The 21008-nt window shown below is 43.4% G+C and overlaps 1 protein-coding gene across 1 annotated transcript; it reads left to right on the forward strand.

The window, feature by feature from the left end:
* The first annotated feature begins 4864 nt into the window (after positions 1-4864).
* Positions 4865-9743, forward strand: LOC101941700 (interleukin-8). Its single transcript, XM_005304092.5, has 4 exons — positions 4865-5058; positions 5890-6022; positions 7345-7428; positions 9081-9743. The coding sequence occupies exons 1-4, from the start codon at positions 4995-4997 to the stop codon at positions 9112-9114; spliced, it is 315 nt and encodes a 104-aa protein (XP_005304149.1). The 5' UTR covers positions 4865-4994; the 3' UTR covers positions 9115-9743.
* The last annotated feature ends 11265 nt before the right edge of the window (positions 9744-21008 follow it).

A 21008-nucleotide genomic window follows, 5' to 3' on the forward strand; every position in this document is an offset into this window, starting at 1 on the left:
GTTAAGTGATGTGATAACTTGCAGGAATCAGAGGCCTCCTCGGGTGGTCCAACCACATCAGCCATTAACAGTCATCAAACATTTTAATCAGACTATTAGTTTGAAAATTCTCTGAGCAATTGTTTGTGTTTTGGTTTGATTTTTGTCTCCATTCGAGTCCATCAGTAGTTGGCCATTTAGCTGGGGCTGCCTTGAGTCTGCATTCATCTTCTCAGACTTATCTCCGTGTAGACCTCAGTTAAATGGTGGACACTTAAATAATTCCCTGATATTGAGTGAAAGGGGTGAGCAGTGACAACCTTCTCTACTGTGGGTTTTAATTTAAGTCCTCTGAGCTAGATCACATTTTTAAAAGACCTATCAAAATGCAAACAAATTTTGTCGTTCAATATTTAACTAAATATTTTTGGGAAACCAATTTTCCTATTTTAGACAATAACATATATTCTTAATTATCTAAAGTTTGGGTTCATTTTAAGGCTACTACTACAGCATAGTCATTATCTGATAAATGCTGACCTAGTCTTCTCATGAGTCAGACTAATCTGCCCCATCTTGTGAATATCTCTTTGCTTATTCACTTTCATCACAACCAAGAAACTGAACACTTACTTATGCATTTGGGAATCTATACATCTACTGTGCACCATGTAGTGTTGTGTCACTTCCAGACCTGCGACTCTTCTTTGCTCCAAAACACATGAGCCACTGATTCCAGTGTGGGTGTCCCCAGTCTGATGAGGGAAATTATTACAATTCAGAATACTGTTTGGGGGTTACCCAGCTGTGAAATATGCTAAATGTAGTCCAATCCTGTAGTTCTCGTGTAGACAGACCTCCAAATGGTAGTAGAGGGAAGTCCATCTGTGTAAGGACAACAAGGGTCTATGTTAGTTTCCAAACTTGGCCAACCGAGAGCTCTGTGGTAGAGTTGATCAACAGTGTTGTAAGGATTCATTAAAATCCAATTTTGCTTTCTATCACTCACACAATTCTGCTTTGCTGTTCATTGAGACCACTTGGCCATTAGCTCCCGATAGGCCATGTAGCGATAGCCCAGTGGTTTGAGCATTGGCCTATTAAAACCAGGGTTGTGAGCTCAATCCTTGAGGGGGCCATTTAGGGATCGGGGGCAAAAATTGGGGATTGGTCCTGCTTTGAGCAGGGGGTTGGACTAGATGATCTCCTGAGGTCCCTTCCAACCCTGATATTCTATGATTCTATGAATGTAGTAGTGACTGCATGATATACAAGTTGAAATCAGTATTAAAACTTCCACCCTTCACACCAAATTGTAGGGCATGAAAGACAGGTCTCAACATTTGCACAGTTAAAGCTGATTTTTTGGGATCGTAGACAAGCAAGATGGAGGTAAAATAAAACCGACTATTTCAGGTTCTTCCAATAGTGGGTTAAGTGTCTACATCTGATTGCTGTTAAAGATGGACAAACACTAGAACCCCCCCTCCCCCAACGTGGCAGAGAAGTTAATTGTGTATGGTCCTGCAGTAGAGAGATCATCCCTTATTTAGTCTTATTGCAAATTTAAAAGGTTCAAGGGAAACACTGAGGGATTCAGCAGGACACACTCAAAATTGGACGCGGCTGGCAAGACATTTGTGTTTTCTCAACACACCATTTTAAAGGCTTCACTTGGCCAGCAAAGGATGCAGTTAGAGTGGTAAGAAGTATTATAATCAGTGTCCTCAGAAAACTGCAGAGTTGTGCTCCTTTCCTGGAAACCTTGATATTTTTCTAGTTGATGGTCATGTTGTTATATTAGCAGGTCCGTACTCACAAAGCAGGGTGTGAAACGAACACTGTGGCACCACTAAAACACACAATGATGCATCCTTGGAATTAGGAGGGGTACAAGTTGTGTAGGTCCGCATATAATATTTCCCTGTATGTAAAATCGGCATACGTTGTAATACATTTTCCAATGAATGTTTTCCTTTCTCATCATTTTACCCTTAATCCACAGACTTCTGTTCAAAAACCAGCCTATTTCATTAGTATCCAAAAGTCATTAGCATCTGGGTCTGCCTCCTGTAAGAAGTTCCAGGGAAGTTAGATTCCTGGAGTACGTAAGCCCTAGCAGGCTTTGAAATGAGTTGATAGCTTGTGGTTTGCACACCTCTAGAGAGGGAACTAGATTGAGCCCCCCATCAGTTGGCACAAATTGGCTGCTATGATGAGTCTGGAGTTCGAGTGCTTGACCCCGTCCTGCCAAGTCCGCCATTTTTCCTGGCACCCTGCTGGCTTAGGGTCCTTTGGTCAGGCTGTTGCAATGCTTCCGGTCCTGAACATTGAAGTAGCATGAGTTGCCCCCCACCTCCCCAACCAGATCATGAACCTGGCTTAAAATTAACATTCTACAATGTATTTGTGGTTTTTTTTTTTATTGGCCATCTGGTGTGAGAGTTTAGGGTTCACTTTTTCAAACTTTTCTCCACACGAAATCATGAGGGGCTAGAAACTTTTTAAACAAAGGTAAGTTGAGAAAAGATGGTCCAGTGGTTGGGGGAAGGAGCCTACTACCAGGGAGACAGAAGTTCTAATCCCTGCTGTGCCTGAGGGACATTGGACATGCCACGCAGTCTCTCTGTCTCCCTTCTGTATCACTGCAATGGGGACAATAGCATGCCCCCTATTGAGGACAAATTCATTAAAGACAGAGGCACTCGGATACTACAGCAAGGGGCTCAAACAAGTAATTTATTAATCTAATCTGAGGCCAGAAGGAACCGTCAGATCACTTAGTCTGATCCCCTATGTCACAGGTCACTAAATACCACCAAACCCAACCACCAGAATTAGACCCAAGTATTACAGCCCTCAGGGGACTGTGTGACAGGCAGAGAACAGGAAGGACTAACATGCATCAATGCCTCAGGCTCTGGCAGTAGCAGGAAATTGATTTAGTTGGATACCCAGACGATTCTAACAAGTGACCCATGCCCCACGCAGCAGTGGAAGGCAAAAAAAATCCCCAAGGCCCCTGCAAATCTGAGCTGGAGAAAGATTCCTTCCTGATCCCAAATGCGGTGATCAGTTAGAGCCTGAGCATGTGAGCAAGGCCTACCAAGCCAGCAGAACAAATTATCAGTTACCACCTCACAGCACTAGCCCACCCTATACATAGTCCCACCTCCAGCTGTAGCTGTCTTTGAAGCATCAGAGGACAAACCCATGAATACATTGGATTGAGGGCAGAGGAGGAGTGTCCTTCCTGACCCTTATAGATGACTGACTGAAGCCCTGAAGGATGAGATTTTAGGAACATAAGGTGAACTAGGAGGGACACCTTGGCTGCTGAGTCCTGCCCATCACCACATGACTCCAGGAGGGGGGGCTTTGAGAAGGATACCAAATAGGAGACTCATACAACTGAATATTAATGTTAGTCACATTCCAGAGGTTACTTAACAGATTTTAGGACTAGAAGAGACCATTAGATCTAGTCTGACCTTCTGAACCCCACAGGCCATTAAGTTTCACCCATTTATCCCCGTACAGAGTCAATAACTTATGTGGCTAAAGCATTCCTTCCAGGAAGGCATCCAGTCTGAACTTGAAGACATCAGGAGGGGGAGAATCCACCACTTCCCTTGGCAGTATGTTCCAATGGTTCATCATCCTCACTGCTACTTTTTTTGCCTTATTTCTCATTTGAATGTGTTTGGCTTCAGCTCCCAGCCATTGGTGGTGCTTACATTTCTCCACGAGATTCTCAAGCTCTTTATTACCCAGTATTCTCTCCTCATGAAGGGACCTACCAAGTCACCTCTCAATTCATACAGTGTACCAGATAAACAGAGGGAGCTCTTTAAATCTCTTTGCAAGGTGTTTTCTCCCACCCTCCAATTATTTTTGTGGCTCGTTTCTGCACCCTCTGATTTTTTTTTCAACCTCTTTCTAAAACATGGCACCCAAACTGGCTGCGTCATTCCAATGTCTGTCACCAGTGCCGCGTACAGAGGTGAAATCACCTTCCCACTCACCAGTCCCCTGATTCGACATCCATGGATCACATCAGCTTTCTGCTACAGCATTACATGGGGAGCTCACGTTGAGTTGCTTGTCCACGTTGACCCCTAGGACCTTTTTGGAGTCACCATGTTCTAATGTACAGTCTCTCGTTCTTTAGGTATGCCCTGCCCTCATTGTTCCTAGATGCATAACTTTTACATTTGGCTATATTTATATGCACTTTGTTTGAATAGGCCCAAGTCACTAAGCAAGCCAGATCACTTTATATGATCACCCTCATTGTTATATATTATGCCACCAGTCTGCCATCCCCAAGTTTTATCAGCAGTATCTAGCAGAATCCTGCTAGAAACACAAGCAGTCAATGATGATTCCCCACAACCTGTGAGAGAGGCCAGTTAGCCATTTATTAATCCATTGAATGTGTGTTTCACTGATTCTACATAGTGCAAATTGTAATGTCTGAGTCTGACTATAAGCTCTTCAGGACAGGAGATGTCTGTCAGCATTTTGCTTGGTACTGTAAAATACAGAAAAGTAGACAAGCTATTTATTGTAGGGTTATAAAATACTTACGCATGTGGAGGCACTATTACATAAAACCAATACAATTATTTGGTGTAAACACAGGGGTGAAACATTACAAAGACTATCTCAATATCTTATGTAAGGGAAGTAATTTGGGTTTTCTTCCATTATGCAATGTTTTCCTCTACTGTTTAGCTGATTCTAAAATCAGCAAAATACATATTAATTCCTTCTGCTGATTTGTATCAACAATATTGCAAATTCAGCAATTTGTCTCAGGGGAATGTCTGGGTAGCAGCCCGTGAAGAGCGATGATGCCATTTCTCGGCTTTGCTTTCTAAAAATAGAATCCTGCTGATCTTGCCACAGTGTGAACCTCCCAAATAAATAGGAACCGTTTCTCCACCAAGAGCCTCAGACAAACGTTGAGATTGAACTTGCTGTTGAGAGGTCAACTCACAACTCTAGCCAGAATGAGATCCCACCCTGCTATTCTGCTGGTCTCTCTGCTGGTGATCTGTCACTCTGTTTACGCAGGTAAGTACTTTCGTTTCTTGATGGGGCAGGAGGGGTTATGCTCACTCTTCTTGAGAGAGTAAGGTAATCATTAAAAATGGTTTTCTCTCATCAGATTTGCAATGTGTGGTCGAGCGGACCGGTCACTGCTCTAGGAGTCTGGAGACCTGGGTCCTGTTCCCAGCTCTGATACCTATTGTGTGACTTTGGGCAAGTCACTTCACCTCCCTGTGCGTCTCTGCCTCAAAAAACTTACAATCCACATAAACGATAAGAGAGGGGGAAGAGACTCTTTTATGTGTAGGTACAGCGCCTAGCGCAATGGGAACCTGCTCCCTGTTGAGGCCTTTAGGCACTACTGTAACGCTAATTAAAAGATGCACCTAAAGATGCAGAAAGAGGCACCTTGTGGATTTTTCAAAAGCACCAAACTCCCATTGAAATCAATATTATCGTTAAATACCTTTAAAAATCTGGCCCTTACTCATGCTTCATAGTATCTTACTCCTCCAATTACCTCATTTGTTTTAATAAGGCTACTTGTGGAGTAAACGCAACAGACGCTGACCCTCTGTGTCTCAATTCCCCATGGGTACAATAGGGATGATACCACCTACTTTACAGGAGTACTGCAAGGACTAATGCATTAGTCAGTACAGTGCATTGAGATCCTCCGATGGAAGGGGCTTTAGAAATACAAGGTATAATAATTATTTCCGTTAGTTGTGGCTAAAACTCCATTAATAACGTACTAGAAAGCAAGGATTTCTCTGTCTCACTAGGTAAGTGTAAGATACTTACTCTATTGCTATCCCTGAATTATACCAAATTTGATGAATTTTTGCTCCACAGCTATCCTAGAAACCAACGGTTCCTATAAGAGCTGCAGATGCACAAAGCAGACTTCAGACTTTATATCGCCAAGGAGATACGAAAGTATTGAGATCATTCCTTTTGGGGGTGCCTGCCGAACCACAGAAATTATGTAAGTGGCAGAAATTGCTTTTAACTAGCCTCGCTGCACCAAGCCTCTAATTGTAAATGTAATTGGTGCTCTCTTCATAACTAAAGTAGACACACTGACGCAGTGTATACCTTTACATTTCAGCTTCCATATAACAACATAGCTAGATACTGGGTCACTTTTTGTATTTATATAAATAAAGTACAAAGAGTAGGTTTTAATGCTCAAAGTCACAGGATTGACTTAGCACTCAGAGGAAAATCAAGTATAAAATCTTGTTGGCTTAACTACAGCCTTGAACCATCTTTTTTTTTTTTTTTTTTTTTTCCAGCTGTGCGAACTGGTTCCAGCGTAGTAAGAACAGATTCAAATCAAACACGTGTTAAATGCAGAAATTTTTTAATTTTGTTGTTTTTAACTTCATGTGCTTCTGCACTTCCTGTTCTTTGGACCAGACTGGAAGTGGAAGAACCAAAATACCACAAGGAATTACTCTTGTGCTATTCTCAGCCTGTATGGATCCAGGAAGTACTGGAAATCTTCCCAAACAGCTTGAGGTCACTGGATTTCTAGCCCAGTTCTGAGACCATAGAATTAGGGATACACTTTAGAGTGGAGATGAAATGAGTGAGTAGGATTTGGTTTGGAAAAAACTTCTCAATCAGGTGTTGGTTTTGTCAGACTAATAACAGGGACCCAGGTCCCATTTTATCTGAGACAAAGTTTGAGACTGAGAACTAGAGAAAGTATTTCAGTTTGGTCTCTTCTGTTTTCTAGAGAAACACCTACAGTTTTCAGAGGGGTAGCCGTGTTAGTCTGGATCTGTAAAAAGTGACAGTCCTGTGGCACCTTATAGACTAACAGATGTATTGGAGCATAAGCTTCTGTGTGCTGCTAGTGTGTGACCAAAGCATTTAACACGTTTAAAATATGCTCCTTGCTAGTTATTTCAAAGGAGTGGGATTTATTTGATTTGTAGAAATACATGTGCTAGAACTTGCATCAATCCAGCGATCTCCCTCCTTCAATCACACACATGATCTTGATTGCCCAGTTATGTGTAACTGCAAGTTGTCTCATTGACTTTGCAGAGTGGGGGCTTTAAAAGAGGTGTCTACTGATCACATGTGGTACGAATTAAATCTGAAATTTTGTTGTGCTTTGAATAATTGAAAACTTGTACTCGTCCTCATGTCATGCAGAAATTACTTCTATTTGCCCATTCCTCTACATTCTCAGTACTGCTCCATAAGTTGCCTGTTTGAAGGATGGCTATTGCTGCTAATAAATTATTTGAAAAAGAACAGTATTTAATGAAAACTTAAACTCCGCTTGTTTTTCAGACTCAAACTAAAAACAGGGCAGAAATTGTGTGTGAATCCCAAGGCCCCCTGGATGCAGAAATTGCTGACTAAGATCCGTAACCAGTAAGTCTCATTTAAATTATTTGCCTGTAATTGGATCCAGTTCTGCAACCATTCTTCATGAGTAGTCTGACATCAATGGTACTATGTGCATGAGTAAGAATTACTCATGCAATTAAAGTTTGCAGAACTGCCCCCTGAGTTGTAGCAGTTCAGACTAAAGAGACCTAATCTTAAATGAGGCAGCTTCATACAGTTAGGCTTCAAGTTAATGCTTTGTTATACAGCAGCCTGAGTGCACAAGTTGTAGTTACGGTTATATTTGAATTTTTATTCTAACCCTCTGTTTTATCAAGTTCGCACTTCTCTAAAAAATGCCCCTTCCTGCCTGCAGTCCACTGCTTGGTCTCAGCCAGGAAAGAAATTATCCTGGGAAGGTTGAGCAAGATTCATCTGGTCATTTTTAATTAATAGAAAAGCAAAAATAATATCCCCACTTAAACTTCAAGAAACTTATTTGATCAGCTCCACAAATCAAGCTTTCTGGTTGGCTATTCTCTCTGGCTATTTCCATGTCCTTAACAGTGTGATATCTGAGTGCTCAGGAACATCAAATTAATTTAACTTTACTACATCCGTGTAAAGTAAGGAAGTACTAGTTTCACAATTGTAAAGAGATTAGAACACTGACTCATGAAAGCCTTTTATCTCCTTGTGTGACCTTTGTCAAATTGCATAAGCAAGTATACTGTAGAACCAGGATCTCAAGTCCCAAGTGAGTGCTCTAACCACAAGACCATCTCTGTGCTAAGGACTAGACTCATTCTTTTATTATTAGAAAAATTAATTAAATGGTAACTTTGGGGAAGTCAGAACAACCGCTTGTAAACTACGTACTAATACTTGATTGGCTTTGCAACCAGTTAGGTTTTAAGCTCAAAGCTAAGCACTGTAAATTTTTCCTTTTAAAAAACCGACTTATGAACTTTTTTCCAGTGGGAGCAGATTTAAGCCAATGCTGAAGGCTTTTGAAAACCCAACCCTTCATGATCTAACATTTAACAGGGATATTTCCCTTCCTGATTTTTGAACATTTACTTTTGGATCTTTAAAATTTTTGTTCGATATAAAATCTAGAAGATGTACAACATGGTTAAGATAAAGGATATTGTGAGAATAATTCTCAATTCCTGACTCTTGAGTAATAAAATACAAAGCATTACACCAATAACGTAAACTCTCATTTAATGGCGAAAATTGACAGCTAAGTCCGCTGAGACAATGTTATCTAATCAATTAGGCCATTTTAGGACAAAGTTGATCGTTAGTGATAAAGCTGAACAAAGTCCAGTCAGGAAAGTTTTACATGTGCGTGTCTATTTTCAAATGAGAGATGTTACTCTTTTTTCTTAACCCTCTGTACAATCATCTAGTTCAAACATCAGGCCTGTCCCATTTCTTGCTTATATAAAATCAATGGATGGCTATGAATGAAAAGCTCTGTGTGCATGATAATTATCACAATTGCTTGGTTTGTTTTTTCATATAATTAAGACGGGTCCTAAATAAAGTTTGAGACCATCTTTATCCCCCATCTTACAGATGGGAAAACAAGGCACAGAGATTCAGTGATTTTTTTTCACAAGGTCAAGAAGTACAGCTGTCACAGCACACCCACTTTCTCTGCATTTACTTTTCTTATTTTCCCCTTACAGAAAGGAACAAACGCCTTCCTCACAAAATGAATAGAAGCCTAAACAACTTGAGAAGGAAAAAGGATGGAGGGCACAAATCTGATTGTTTCCTAGTTTTGCTTTTGCTGCTTCTTATCTTTGTCTTGCTCAGCCCACAGAATTATTCTTTCTAAACAAGCAGCAACTTTTGTTAGCTACAGCTTCCCTCTCACGTCTTTCAGAAAATTTACATTAGTCAGATTTCTTGTTCAGTGTTTCAATGTGCTACCTCATGCATCATGAGTCATGGAAGAGTAATATCAAATCAAACCAACTAGAACAATACCACTTTGGTTTCTTGGAATAAATGGACTAATGTTTACCAAGTATTATGGCATCTGCTATAAGAAGAATTTGTAGAGTGAGCTATTACGTAATGATCCTGCATTTGATTCCTCAGTGTCCTTTTTCCGTGATGCATATTCAAAACTTCCCAAATATTAATCCCTACCTTGTTCTTTGCCAGTAAATTTTAAATCACAGTATGTCTTAAAGGGCCCTTTCCACGCTTGTTGGAATAAATGTGAAGCACTTTCAGTGCAAAGTATTCTTTGAACAGATTGTAATCTTTTAACTTTTTATAATGTACTCTTCGTGTGTGTGCTATGAAGCAAGTGCAATTCAATTAAAGCTCACAGTTTACAATAATTGCGTCCTCCTTTTAATCTAGTGCTGATGACTCTCTGGAGTTTTGGCAAAAGCCATCTGCAATTCGTACAGCGCCTAGCACAATGATGTCCTGGTCCATAACTGGGGGTGCTATTCCAGTACAAATAATAAATAACCAGTCCCTGCCCCTGACCTGCCTCTTCTCTGCCTCCTCCCCCTCCCGGAAAGTCCTAAGCGCCGCCAAACAGCTGTTATGTGGTGGGGGAGGAGCGGGGATGCGGCACACTGGGGGGGAGGGGGCAGATCCAGACCGCGGGATTGCCAGTCTCGCGCCGCTCCCGGAAGTGGCCGGCACCATGTCCCTGTGGCCCCTGGTGGGGCAGAGGGCTCCGCGTGCAACCCTTGCCCCACACTCCCATTGGCTGGGAACGGGGACCCGTGGCCAATGGGAGCTTCAGGGGAGGTACCCGGAGGTGAGGGCAGCGCGTGGAGTGCTCTGCGCCCCCCTCCCCAAGGGCCACAGGGGCGTGGTAGCGGCTGCTTCCGGGAGGGGAGCGGTGCAGGGCCAGGGCAGGGAGCCTGTCTTAGCTTCGCTGCGTACCACTGCCACCCCAGAGCCACTCCAGGTAAGCAAAGAGCCCCCTGCTGCACCCCAACCCTCTGCCCTGAGCTCCCTCCCACACCCCGCACTCCCTCCCGCACCCCAAACCCCTGCCCCAGCTCTACATTCATGGCCCTACTTGCAATTTCCCCACCCAGATGTGGCCCTCAGCCCAAAAAGTTGGCCCACCCCCGTTCTAAGCTTTTTGCTATATTTTGGATAAGACACAAGAGCCTGAAAAAGCTAATTTGCTGAAACTGATGTACAAACCTGTATTGCACTAATCCAATTCTATGAGGTTTTTCTTTCTTGACATGACTTTTCTGGGCAGCATTGCTCTGTTAAAGGCCTGAGCGTACAGTACAAAAAGCCTTGTTCATCTAATTTATGTAGGCACCAAGCCTAATAATGGAAATGTCAAATGCCGGTATTTCAGTGCCGATATTTTGGCCGAAATCGGCAATAGCTTATGAGTTAATAGTCACCTACCCTGGGACATTGATTAGCATTGGGGGAGGGACAGGGCCATATACTATTTCCACCCATGATCCTAATCTAATCCATCGCTTAACTCCCACTCCACTTTCCACTGTCTCTTCGTTAGTGAATTGATAGCATGAAGCACGTTAGCCAATGTGTGCATTATAAAAATAGGGGCATCCTTTCCATTTGAGAACTGATGGATTAAAACGGAATCGCTGTATGGCTTTTCTATCTCAGTCAGACACTGCCACCCACTGGTCAGTTTTCACCTTAGCAGGGAACCAGAATAAGGAAAAGTGCCAGCAGGTGACTCCCAGGGCTTGTGGGAACTGCCAGCTCAGCAAAACACAGGAACTGCAGACTGAAATCATAGCTGGAGTTTGGGGGGGCGGGAAGAGGAGGGCATTGCCCCCCCCCCCCAAACTGCAAACCTCAGGCAGAGGAGAACAGACACTGCTCCCAGTTTGCGCCCCTGAGGCAGGGAGACAGAATTTTGTTTATAAACAGAGTGATTAGTAGCGATTAAGAGAAGAAAGGGCTTTAGGATGTTCCTAAAAGTTAAATGATCTGTTCCAAGCTTGGTGAGCTGCAAAAAGTAAGTAGCCCAAAATAGTAGTTACTAATATCTCCCTTTGAGAAGATCACTGATTTTTTTTAGACAAAGGAAATGCAGTAGCTCTCATCGACCTGGATGTATTGTGTGCAATTCCGGTCTCCCATGTTTAAGAAAGATGAATTCAAACTGGAACAGGTGCAGAGACAAGCTACTAGGATGATCTGAGGAATGGAAAACCTATCTTCTGAGAAGAGACTCAAAGATCGTGGCTTGTTTAGTCTACTTACTAGATGGCTGAAAGGAGATACGATTGCTGTCTATAAATACACCAGAGGCATAAATACCAGGGAGGGAGAGGAGTTACTTAAGTTAAGCATCAGTGTGGGTCCCAGAAGGAATATATATAAACTGGCCATCAACAAGTTTAGGCTTGAAATTAGGTAAAGATTTCTAACCATCAGAGGAATGAAGTTCTGGAACAGCCTCCCAAGGGAAGTAGTGGGGGCAAAAAACCTAACTGGCTTCAAAACTCAGCTTGATATGTTTATGGAGGGTGCAGTATGACAGGACTGCCTGTAGCAAAAATCTTGAATGGCTGGAGATGGGATGCTAGAAGGAGTGGGCCCTGAGTTACTAAAGGGAATTCTTTCCCAAGTATCAAGTATCAGAGGGGTAGCCGTGTTAGTCTGAATCTGTAAAAAGCAACAGCGGGTCCTGTGGCACCTTTAAGACTAACAGAAGCTGTTAGTCTTCTGTTAGTCTTAAAGGTGCCACAGGACCCTCTGTTGCTTTTCCCAGGTATCTACCTGATGGGTCTAACTGATCATCATATTTTGGGTCAGGAAGGAATTTCAACCTGGGTCAGATTGGCAGAGACTATGGGGGTTTTAAACTAGTGTAAATGGTGAATTCTCTGTAACTTGAAGTCTTTAAACTATGATTTGAGGACTTCAGTAACTCAGCCAGAGGTTAGGGGTCTATTACAGGAGTGGTTGGGTGAGGTTCTGTGGCCTGCAAGGTGCAGGCAGTCAGACTAGATGATCGTGATGGTCCCTTCTGACTTCAGTAAGCGTATCTGAGTAAGAATAGACATTACAATTTTAAACCTAACCAGTATCCCATAAGTGACTTGCCACAAGATGTCAGAACATGTTAGTATTAGACCTGAGTGGGTCTAATATTTATTTAATTTTCTTTTCTTGAGATTGGAATTAGATACAATCCTCCCATCAGATATTTCTAAGTTATCTGCAAAAACACTAGAGTTTTCAGTTGCCTAAGTAGCCCCTGGAATCACGGTGAAAGTCATGCCCGCCCCCATGTGAAATGGTACCCCTGTGGGCAGGCACAGAATTGTCTCCCCCAGCCATGCACAGTCCCATAGGCCTGACTGGGGCAGCCCCACCCAAATATAGAAGTCAAACTACGCCTATGACTAAAATCCCCCTCAGACAAGCACCAGTGGGCACTTCATCGGTCCCTTCGGGGAGGCAGAAAGATAGTTACGGAAGGGCAGTGGCAAACAGAAGCAGTCCGTGGCTCTGACGGGTATGCATGAGATGCATGTTCCTGCCATAAAGAGCAGGGAAATGAATGGTTACTGAAGTGGATCAGTAAAAATGCCATATGCACACACAAGACTTTTGTGAGAATACAACAGCGGTTTTTCTCTGCACATCACTCCTAATGGTGCAGCAGAGGGATGAGGTCGATGACACACAAATTAGTTTCATACCAGGGAGCACACAGAGTGCTAACGGGCAGTGCAGTGACATGTTTAATTGGTGCCATTATTACAGTGACAGGGCTTCTGTTTTTCAGGGTATCGTTTAAGCAACTTGTGAGTTTTATGTAGCTGTCCAAAAATCAGGATTTTTCTCTTTGTATATACTGTACTGAGTAAGCTCTATTACATACGTTACAGTAGATAGCACTGTCATGAGTAATCTCCGTAGTGTTCCCTATTGAACTATGACAGCACTATGTTAAACCACCCTAGGGAATCTCTAGTGCGCACCAGCAGGGTCTATACCAATTAATTATATTAGTGCATGTTACACACCACAGACACTCCCCGTAGTCCACATTACTGCTCTGTGGAGACAAGCCCTTAGCTACAAGTCACCATTTCTGGAGTTTATTGAACAAACACTGATTTCATTTTTTTTAATTGGAGGTATTTTATCAGCTAAAACTAAAACTCCAAAGCCCAACGTACTGATACTTCTGGAAAAGGCCCATAGGCTTTAATTGGGAAGAAATCAACAGGGTTCTACAGAGCCTGTTAAATTGGGTGGTTGTATACGTTCTCGTTAGCTGACACCACTACCCCGGGGCGGGGAGAGGAGCTGCTCCAGAGGATGACCGGAGCGGATGATTTCTCAAAGCCGCCTGTGCCCTGCATGCTGTTTGGCTGCTGCTACCAAAGCTGACCCATGTCCCCACTCACACCCAGATAGTCACTGGCTTGCCCCAGGCTGCACTGAGCTCGGTGCCCGGCCCTGCTAGCAGTTGCCATAAGTCCGCTCTCTTTTCATACTCCCCCTAGGTATCACCCAAGGATGTGGACAAGTAGCCTGAACCACTATAGCCCTTTCTCTGTTGCCAACAGCAGCAGCATCCACATCCTAACGACAGTGCTCAGACAGACATTCTGAACGTCTTGCATCCCATCTGAAACCCTGCCTTGCAGAGAGGTTACAGGGCCAGTAATCAGCCTGTTATACCGCCTCTTCTTGGCCACTGGCAGGCCCTCCTCTCAGCCAGCAAGGCCTACCCCATGGCCACCTCAGCCACTCTCATTGGGCCCTTAACAGTAACAAACGCATCATCCTCAGAGAGATCTTCCCTTCCCTTCTGCATCAGCATCGCTCACATGCATCTGTCCCCTTGTATCTTTCTAGCCTGCTTCCTGTTGGGTAGCTGCAGGGCCCACAAAGCGGCGTGATACGGCAAACAGCCTGCTCCCAAAGCCTCCAGCGTAGCCCAGACAGTTGGTGAAATGGGATTTTTTAATAAACATTGATTGTTCCCCCATTATAACTGTTACATGCCCCCCCCCATTATCATCTCTCATGCATCATCAAAAGGTCAACTCCCACCTCTGGTCTATTATATCAGCTTCCATCACCCACCTATTCAATTATACAACAAGCACCATTGTGCTTTCTCTTGTGCTGCCCCTCATGGTTGGAAGAAGCTCCCTGTAAATTTCTGCGAAGCTACCTCATTACCCTCCTTCAAATCCCCTCCCTTAAAACTCTCCTTTGATGGGGTGCCTACAAAAAGCCACTGGGGTGCTGAGACCACACAGTCGGTAATGCTGGCCAATATTGTCTCATGGTTTCCCTGTTCTACCTCATCCGTCTTTATCCATTTATGGTGTCTTGTTTATACTTCTATAGTCAACTCTTTGGGGCAGGAACTGGCTTTTTGTTCTGTGTTTGTACAGTGCCTGGCACAATGAAGTCCTTGTCACTATGGTAATACAAATAATTAATAATAATAATAATAATAATCTAACATTAATAGAAAACCCCCAAAGATATTAGTATATGTGTCAAGAAGAACAGAGGAAGGATAAGCATCCAAAGACATTTTAAAAAGACACAGGATGGGTTCCCTCATCTTCAGAGTCAATTGGAGACACTAAAGAATGTTTTTTTTTTAAATAAATGAAGATATCCTATCTCCTAGAGCTGGAAGGGACCTTGAAAAGTCATCGAGTCCAGCCCCCTGCCTTCACTAGCAGGACCAAGTACTGATTTTGCCCCAGATCCCTAAGTGGCCCACTCAAGAATTGAACTCACAACCCTGGGTTTAGCAGGCCAATGCGCAAACCACTGAGCTATCCCTCCCCCCAAATGTTTCTTACAACTAGTTTGAAAACTCCTAAGCTATTGAGGAAGATCATTTCTCCTCCAACCTATGCAGAAGAGAAGCAGGGTGGGAAGTCTAGATACAACTAATTGCTCTAGAACAGACCAAGACACTGAGTTTGCTTTCCCTGTATACTCTAGGGCACAATGTATCCATTCTGCAGTGTCTATTCTGGAGTATTCACTCAAAATCCATTGTTTTCGCACTTTCATAATTGCAAGTTTTCCCATGGGAATAGCTGAACCCCAGAATTATATTAATCAAATCAGGGAACAGAAACGCAACCTGTGGCTCATCTGTCTGATAATCACTCGTGAAATCTGAGCTGTTTTGATCAACAGCTGAAGCTGTGCTCACAGTGAAATAACTAATGTCCTTGGCAAACTCGTCTCAGCTCCTCAGCCAAATATCTTCAGCAACAAGCAGTAGGGGACTTGTTCGCAGGCAATACGCAAACAGAAAACAAGGGCTACGTCAAGTGAATAAAACGTTCACGGCAAATAATTTGCCCAATTCTGAGTCTGTGCACTTAGTAGCAAACATTTGTATGGAAGTACGAGCATTCCAGTCCCACACCCATTCAACTGTTAGCAGCACTTCGGTGCGGCCTCGTCTTTAGGGAAAGCGATGGGAGTGTGAGCACTTTGGACTACCTCCAGAGAATGTAAACGCTGTTAAATAATGCAGTGCCTCAATCCAGAGTAGAGAACTGAAGCCACTTCTAAATATGATTTGGATCAGTTACATATATATCTGTCTAGATAGTGAAATACTGTGGTTAAGCAGCATCATTGCAAAGTCAGCTGAAGGCAGTTGCCTGCTGCTCCAGACCATTGTCTGGCTGGGAACTTTACGCTCACACTGAGAAGGAGCACCTCGCTGCAGTGCTGGGGTGTGTGAAAAAATTGTGAAGTCGTGTATGGATTAGAATCTTGTAAACCTTTCTCTGACCATTAAAAAATAGCAAGGCCTTAGTGCACTGAAGGACACCTTTACCATCTCACAGGCACATGATTAATGACGTTTTACCTGAAGACAGTCCACATATCTGACAAGGCCTTTGTAGTTGCCGATATCTTGTCTAGACGCCCTTTGAATGGGACTGATGTGGGAGCAATGCCAATTTTAAGGCTTGGGGAATTCTTGCATCAGCCTAAGGCTACGTCTACACTACCCGCCTGAATCGGCTGGTAGAAATCGATCTCTCGGGGATCGAATTATCACGTCTCGTCGGGATGCGACATTCGATCCCCGAATCGACACTTGTACTCCACCAGCAGAGGTAGGAGTAAGCGCCATCGACAGGGGAGCCGCGGAGGTCGATTTGCCGCCGTCCTCACAGTGGAGTAAGTCGGCTCCGATACGTCGAATTCAGCTATTCGCGTAGCTGAATTTGCGTATCTTAAATCGACATCCTCCCCCCTCCCCGTAGTGAGGACGTAGCCTAAGTGACTAATGCTGTTACAACAAATTAGGCCCCTACCAAAAACTGGAATTCCAGACAACATTCTTGGTCATTAGTGGCGTGGCAAAAGTGTTATGCAAGCGCACTTAGTAGCATCTGAGCATTTCTACCTGACCAGGACGGCGATAGTGATGATGAAATGCTAAGGGAAATTAGAGAAAAAAGAAGAGGAGTACTTGGGGCACCTTAGAGACTAACAAATTTATTAGAGCATAAGCTTTTGTGGGCTACTGCCCACTTCTTCAGATGCAGTAGCCCACGAAAGCTTATGCTCTAATAAATTTCTTAGTCTCTAAGGTGCCACAAGTACTCCTGTTCCTTTTGCGGATACAGACTAACACGGCTGCTACTCTGAAACCGGAAATTAGAGAGGCTATCAAAATTAAGAACTCAATAATAGTGGGGGATTTCAGTTATTCCCATATTGACTGGGAACATTTCACTTCAGGACGAAATGCAGAGATAAAATTTCTCGATACTTTAAATGACTGCTTCATGGAGCAGCTGGTACGGGAACCCACAAGGGAAGAGGCAACTCTAGATTTAGTCCTGAGTGGAGCGCAGGAGCTGGTCCAAGAGGTAACTATAGCAGTACCGCTTGGAAATAGTGACCATAATACAATAGCATTCAACAGCCTTGTGGTGGGAAGAACATCTCAACAGCCCAACACTGTGGCATTTAATTTCAAAAGGGGGAACTATGCAAAAATGAGGGGGTTAGTTAAACAGAAGTTAAAAGGTACAGTGACTAAAGTGAAATCCCTGCAAGCTGCATGGGCGCTTTTTAAAGACACCATAATAGAGGCCCAACTTCAATGTATACCCCAAATTAAGAAACACAGTAAAAGAACTAAAAAAGAGCCACCATGGCTTAACAACCATGTAAAAGAAGCAGTGAGAGATAAAAAGACTTCCTTTAAAAAGTGGAAGTCGAATCCTAGTGAGGCAAATAGAAAGGAGCATAAACGCTGCCAAATTAAGTGCAAGAATGTAATAAGAAAAGCCAAAGAGGAGTTTGAAGAACGGCTAGCCAAAAACTCCAAAGGTAATAACAAAATGTTTTTTAAGTACATCAGAAGCAGGAAGCCTGCTAAACAACCAGTGGGGCCCCTTGATGATCGAGATACAAAAGGAGCGCTTAAAGACGATAAAGTCATTGCGGAGAAACTAAATGGATTCTTTGCTTCAGTCTTCACGGCTGAGGATGTTAGGGAGATTCCCAAACCTGAGCTGGCTTTTGTAGGTGACAAATCTGAGGAACTGTCACGGATTGAAGTGTCACGAGAGGAGGTTTTGGAATTAATTGATAAACTTAACATTAACAAGTCACCGGGACTAGATGGCATTCACCCAAGAGTTCTGAAAGAACTCAAATGTGAAGTTGCAGAACTTTTAACTAAGGTTTGTAACCTGTCCTTTAAATCGGCTTCTGTACCCAATGACTGGAAGTTAGCTAATGTAACGCCAATATTTAAAAAGGGCTCTAGAGGTGATCCTGGCAATTACAGACCGGTAAGTCTAACGTCTGTACCGGGCAAATTAGTCGAAACAATAGTTAAGAATAAAATTGAAAAACATCAACTGTTGAGCAATAGTCAACATGGTTTCTGTAAAGGGAAATCGTGTCTTACTAATCTATTAGAATTCTTTGAAGGGGTCAACAAACATGTGGACAAGGGGGATCCAGTGGACATAGTGTACTTAGATTTCCAGAAAGCCTTTGACAAGGTCCCTCACCAAAGGCTCTTATGTAAATTAAGCTGCCATGGGATAAAAGGGAAGGTCCTTTCATGGATTGAGAACTGGTTAAAAGACAGGGAACAAAGGGTAGGAATTAATGGTAAATTCTCAGAATGGAGAGGGGTAACTAGTGGTGTTCCCCAAGGGTCAGTCCTCGGACCGATCCTATACAACTTATTCATAAATGATCTGGAGAAAGGGATAAACAGTGAGGTAGCAAAGTTTGCAGATGATACTAAACTGCTAAAGGTAGTTAAGTCCAAAGCAGACTGTGAAGAACTTCAAAAAGATCTCACAAAACTAAGTGATTGGGCAACAAAATGGCAAATGAAATTTAATGTGGATAAATGTAAAGTAATGCACATTGGAAAAAATAACCCCATCTATACATACAATATGATGGGGGCTAATTTAGCTACAACAAGTCAGGAAAAAGATCTTGGAGTCATCGTGGATAGTTCTCTGAAAATGTCCACGCAGTGTGCAGAGGCGGTCAAAAAAGCAAACAGGATGTTAGGAATCATTAAAAAGGGGATAGAGAATAAGACTGAGAATATATTATTGCCCTTATATAAATCGATGGTACGCTCTCATCTCGAATACTGCGTACAGATGTGGTCTCCTCATCTCAAAAAAGATATACTGGCACTAGAAAAGGTTCAGAAAAGGGCAACTGAAATGATTAAGGGTTTGGAACGAGTCCCATATGAGGAGAGATTAAAGAGGCTAGGACTCTTCAGCTTGGAAAAGAGGAGACTAAGGGGGGATATGATAGAGGTATATAAAATCATGAATGATGTGGTGAAAGTGGATAAGGAAAAGTTATTTACTTATTCCCATAATACAAGAACTAGGGGTCATCAAATGAAATTAATAGGCAGTAGGTTTAAAACAAATAAAAGGAAGTTCTTCTTCACGCAGCACACAGTCAACTTGTGGAACTCCTTACCTGAGGAGGTTGTGAAGGCTAGGACTATAACAGAGTTTAAAAGAGAACTGGATAAATTCATGGTGGTTAAGTCCATTAATGGCTATTAGCCAGGACGGGTAAGGAATGGTGTCCCTAGCCTCTGTCTGTCAGAGGGTGGAGATGGATGGCAGGAGAGAGATCACTTCATCATTGCCTGTTAGGTTCACTCCCTCTGGGGCACCTGGCATTGGCCACTGTCGGTAGACAGGATACTGGGCTAGATGGACCTTTGGTCTGACCCGGTATGGCCTTTCTTATGCTCTTAAGAGAACCAACAGTAGCCAGCAGAAATTTGGCGAAATACCCATCAGATTGACTAGTTGTTCTATTCTCCAGAAGTGATATGCCATTAAAATCTCATAGGGCTATTTTCTTGTTGATTAAAATATAGTAATGACTAAAGACTTCAGCACTGTCCCCTACTGCCAGCACATGCGAACTTGTTGCCATCTGTTGTTTTTGTCAAGAAAACGAGCTTACTCAGCATGAAGTTAGCTGTATGCTGAAAGAAACAGTTCACAGAAATCAAACTATTCACTCATTATATTTCCCTTTTTTGATGTGTGAGGGGTCATGCTAGAGGAAACGTATGGGAACACTACCTCAGGACGTGAGAGACTTGGGTTTGAGCCCTGATTCCAACGACTACACAAAGTGGAACACTCCAAGAGAGGAGATTGAGAATACCCCATAGCTCAATTCAGTCACCTCGGGAGGTGGGAGATCTGGAGCCACATTAGGCCGCGGGGAAGATTTGAACCCACATCCTGGGTTAAAGGTTAGACATGTGGGCAGTGGCACCCCTACTGGCTGCTTTGGGTAATGCCCAAGCTGGTGGGCCTCACAGGTGGGGGAATACGAGGGAGTTTGGTGCTGAAATACATTTAGAAATTTGGCCCTAAGGGTCAGGACTTAAGCGGCTTTGCACATGCCCATTGGAAGAAACGTAGGCACCTAGGGAATTTTACTGGGGGAAATGTAGGTACCGAGGTGGGGTGGTGGCAGCTGAGCAGGAAATTTGATGAGCTACATTTAGGGTTTGGGCACCAAATGTGGCAGGTTGAGCCAGAGCCACAAAGTGATTTAGGCGCCTGACAGGTTAGTCTGGGATGTCAGAAAATTGAACCCAGCCCTTCGATTCCCTTTCAATTGATCCCCTCACCCTCAGGCTGTCCTGCAGCCTTAGAGCTTCAGCCACCCCACTACACACAGTGAAAGAGCCTAGCAAGCAGTGCCCTGACATAACTATATTTCCACTGCAAACAGGGCCCCCCGTTTCCCATAGGCTTCCCTCTCCAAATGCCCTTCCTGTCCTCAGGGCCCTGCATTGCCTGGCTCGCTGCCATTAACCATTGCAGTTTCCTGAAGGTTTCTGTCTCCGTGTGGTCCAGCAGAGGTATTTATCTCATAGCCACCCCCTCCCTGTGTTATCCCTGCCAAATGAGGTCACTGCTTTCCCATAGTTGCCAGGCCTACATTTTGCCCTTAGTACTCCACTGACCTTTGTCTGTAACACGCATCACCGTGCACTTCTCCTGCCTTCCCAGCACAAGCCTATTTGCTAGCTGGATCATCTGCCATTACCACCAACTGCAATGAACTCCCTA

The sequence above is a fragment of the Chrysemys picta genome, chromosome 5 (assembly GCF_011386835.1).
Source record: "Chrysemys picta bellii isolate R12L10 chromosome 5, ASM1138683v2, whole genome shotgun sequence".
Lineage (NCBI taxonomy): Eukaryota > Metazoa > Chordata > Testudines > Emydidae > Chrysemys > Chrysemys picta.